Source organism: Prosopis cineraria, unplaced genomic scaffold (genome assembly GCF_029017545.1).
Source record: "Prosopis cineraria cultivar Desert tree isolate PC_DT_omini unplaced genomic scaffold, ASM2901754v1 PC217, whole genome shotgun sequence".
NCBI classification, from domain to species: domain Eukaryota; kingdom Viridiplantae; phylum Streptophyta; class Magnoliopsida; order Fabales; family Fabaceae; genus Prosopis; species Prosopis cineraria.
In genome coordinates this window covers 2,721-6,763 of record NW_026555544.1, presented here as the reverse complement: position 1 = coordinate 6,763, position 4,043 = coordinate 2,721, and the positions used below count along the sequence as shown (strand labels likewise).

Genomic DNA, 4,043 nt, shown 5'->3' with positions numbered 1-4,043 from the left:
ATGGGGTTGTGCAATGGTACACGTCTCATAGTTACAAGAATTGGAAAACATGTTATTGAAGCCCAAGAAATGTCTGAGTCAACTACAGGGATGAAAGTATGCATACCTCGTATTGCTATGTGTTCATCTGATTTTAGGTTTCCATTTACTTTGAAAAGGAGGCAGTTTCCTATTATGCTAGCTTTTGCAATGACCATTAATAAAAGCCAAGGCCAGAGCCTGTGTAATGTCGGTTTGTACTTGCCTCGTCCTGTTTTCACACACGGCCAGTTATATGTTGTTGTTTCTCGTGTTCGAAGTAGGAAAGGTTTAAAAATATTGGTTCTTAATGAGGATGGTCAATCCACAGACAAAACTTCTAATGTTGTTTATAGGGAAGTTTTTGATAATTTGGTCTAATTAATTATAAATTTTTATGAATATGCTTATTGTATCCATTCACACTGTATTCATTTAGTTTTTACATTGACTTAATACTAATATGTATATTTAACATTAAAAATGATATATATAGCCCCACTATATTTATGATGATATGGAGTATTAGAGATGATATGCTACAAGTTATTTTTTTAAGAAAAATCTTCCTACAAGACTAATACTTATTTATAAAAACTTTAGTTTGTCGTAAATGATAGATATATCACTTATTAAAAAAATTATTGTATATAGCCCGTGCATCTCACGGGTACTTTACTAGTTTAATATCATATAAAGATTTAAACGAATCGAATACTTATTTAAACTTAAATTTCACTTATTAATTATTAATGTTTACTTGTTTAAAATTCTTGTCTCATACTAGCTTTTTCTGAGGGTCATTCAATGATATTTTCTAAATTTTTAATTTTTTACCATGAAATTAATTATTATTTGTATATAATTTTGTAAGAAAAATTATAAAAAAGACGAACACGTGTCAGCTTCTCTCTTCATCCATTGTTATATTTATACGAGGATCCAAATTCTCTCCTGAGTGAATCATTGAATTTGATCGTTTTCGGTCGCCGAGGGTAAAAAATAATAATAATAATAATAAAACAAAAAAAAAAGAAAAAAAAAAGGCGGGGGAAGGAATCATCCAGCATGTGAGAATAAATTTATTCAGTGTTACGGGGGGCTCAATCAAATTTTGTTTTCATTACATTTACATGATTATATGCAATTATAATCGATTGTGATTGTTGTAGTATTTTTTATTAAAAAGATGGTGAATGGTATTATTTCACCGCATGTGATCACATATATTTGACTAAGTTAGATTTGACTGTAGTTGGTAAGTTATTCATTGCTTATGTTTTTCATGCCTTGAATATAATTTAGAATGAAACAAAATATCTGTGATTTATAAATAGTATTTTAATTTAAATTTTATATGTTTTGTATTGATATCAATGTGTGTGTAACATAAATGTAAAGGCTCAATTCATTTATCACATTTCAAAAGCTGCATGGAACAAAAAAAAAATTATTTGTGGATGTTGAAGTCTGGAAGAAGTATCATGTCCTAATTTTTAGCCATTTTCTCTGTTTTTATTTTTTTATGACATAGACTTTCTTTTTTTAAAGAAAAATCTAAATTATGAGTATGTATTTTATATGAAATTGAGATAAATCATAATGATTTTAGAGTAATACAACACCTTATAAATTTCGTATCATGTGTGTGTATGTATAGATATCAATGATATGAAATATGACTATATTTTGCAGATTTAAATCCTCTAAAGTTAACTTTTTTGAATTTTTGTGAAGTTTTTTCTTAGTATTATTTTTCATTTTATTATTTTATATAAAAATAAAAAATTGAAAAGGCAAATTTCACATAAATTTCAATTTTGGAGTATTCAAACTCACATCTTATCATGTTATATCCATATATTATTTTATTTAGGATTAATAGGGAATTTTGCCATTAAACAATATATTCAGCGTGGTTTGAACTTTATACTCATAAAAACTACATTTTGAACCATGAACAATCAAACTTAGGGTATTCTAGCCCCTACCATTAATTGCATCTGATGTTGACAGTGAGTTTTGGAGGGAGAAACTTCTTTTGACCAAATTTTGCCTAAGTGTCATGCAAGTTGTGCGGGTCAAAGTTTTCAATCAGGTAGATTCGTAATTTCATAATTTTTCTGACTTTCTCTATTTCTAATTACATGCAAAAATAAGATGGCCATTCTCTCTCTAGACTAAATCTTGCTTTCATCTTTCTCTAAACCCTAAATCCAAATTGTTCCTCTTTAATCCAAGCAAACCATAAAGTCAATCTCTAATTACAACTAATGATTGAAGTAGAGGTAAAGATTATTTAGGGTTTTGCAATTTATTCGATTCTTGTATAGTAAAATCACTCCAATGCCCTTGTCTTCTTTGTATTTTATACAGCTATGCCAAACTGTGAGAGTGATAATGGTGGGTCCCATGACAACATGGAAGAGAAGAGTAGTGATGATGGAGCCAAGAACAGCGTTGAGTATAGTGATAGTGGCTTTGATAATAATGGTGGCGATAATGGGTTTTTGCTATCTGAGGTATGCTCTATGATGGGAAATGGTAAGGATATTTAGATGAAACATTATCATATATTGTTTAGGAATGTAGGAGAAACTTTGGGCATTAAGGAAACTAATAATGAAGTGAGAACAGGGGTGAAGAGGGAAAAATTTGAGAAACTTGATCAGGTAGTGGATGAGATAGAGATAGCTAATGCTAAAAACTCCTTGTACAAATCATTAGAAGATATTAAAGGTGGTATAAGTCTAGAAAGAGATATAGTAGATGGGAAATGATGGAAATATAGTCTTTTATGATTCTAGCATTCAAAATTCCTTGAAGGATGTAGATGAACGTAGTAATGACTCTAAGTCTAAAATTAAGCATGGCAGTGGTGAAGATAGCAATGGTATTATTATTACTACCTATTAGGGGAAGATGAAGTGTGTGAGTAAAGAAGAATATGAAAGTGAGAAGGAAGTAGGTGATGAAGAACCACATGTAGACCTACCCATAAATGATTGTCCTTTAGAAAAAGCTCGAGATCTAATAGAAGATGATAGGGACTTATTTAATGTGTGGTATGACTTGGCCTAATAGTATAGCGCTTAGGAAGGCATTAAATACAAATGCCATACGGATTGAGGTTAACTTAAGAATGATTAAGTCTGAGTCCAAAGAGTTAGGACTAAATGTTAGGAAGGATGCCTTTTCCTTATGTACACAATATCTAATGGGAAACATCAAGGACTATAAATTAGAACCCTATGCATGGAACATAGATGTCTAAGGTTTTTAAGAATTCTAGAGCTTTCGCTAGATGGATAGCTTCTTAGTTCAAGGATAAAGTACAAAAATACCCTAAATATATTCAAAGTTGTAGACATGAAAAAGATATTGGAATATGATTCAAAGGTTAATGTTAGCAGACAAAAGTGCAGGAGGGCTAAAAGGATTATTATGGAGGAGTTGGAAGGTAGATATCAAGATGAGTTTTAGGAAATTGGAAGCTTACTATGAAGAACTTAAATGTTCAAAACAAGGACTAATATGAAGATAGATTGAGTTGAAGATAAGAAGGCAAGGAGCTTTTCAATATATTATATATATGCTAGAAGGCATCTAAGGTAATTTTTTAATTTTCCACATAATTTGTTCTTAATTTCTAATGATTTCCTATTATTTAACTTCTGTAATTGTTGGACAGGTTGGATGTAAAGTGATTGTTGGGGCTATTTAGCCTTAATGTTACATTTTTTAAGGGAAATGCAAAAGGCATACTTCTTACAATGGCAAGAGTGGATGCAAATAAGTCTATCATATCACAATTGGGTTAACATAAAAAAAAGAGAATATGTGAACTGGAAATGGTTTTTGCAATGGCTGTATAAATCACTAGACCTTGGAAAATGGTTTTAAAATTAATTATAATGTCTGACATGCAAAAGGTGATATTATTTATCTTCATGGTTCTTTTCCTTAATGGTTATTTTTTTTATTTATAAATTCTATTTGTAATGCTTCTTCTCTGGTAAGGATTA

General features: G+C 30.1%; 1 protein-coding gene across 1 annotated transcript; it reads left to right on the top strand.

Moving 5' to 3' along the window:
* On the top strand, nucleotides 1-2,540 carry LOC129295917 (uncharacterized; the record flags this gene model as incomplete). The annotated part of the gene is made up of 2 exons (XM_054934514.1): nucleotides 1-307; nucleotides 2,395-2,540. Coding segments are annotated over exons 1-2 (453 nt in total), but the record flags the coding sequence as incomplete, so codon positions are not given.
* Between the last annotated feature and the right edge of the window lie 1,503 nt (nucleotides 2,541-4,043).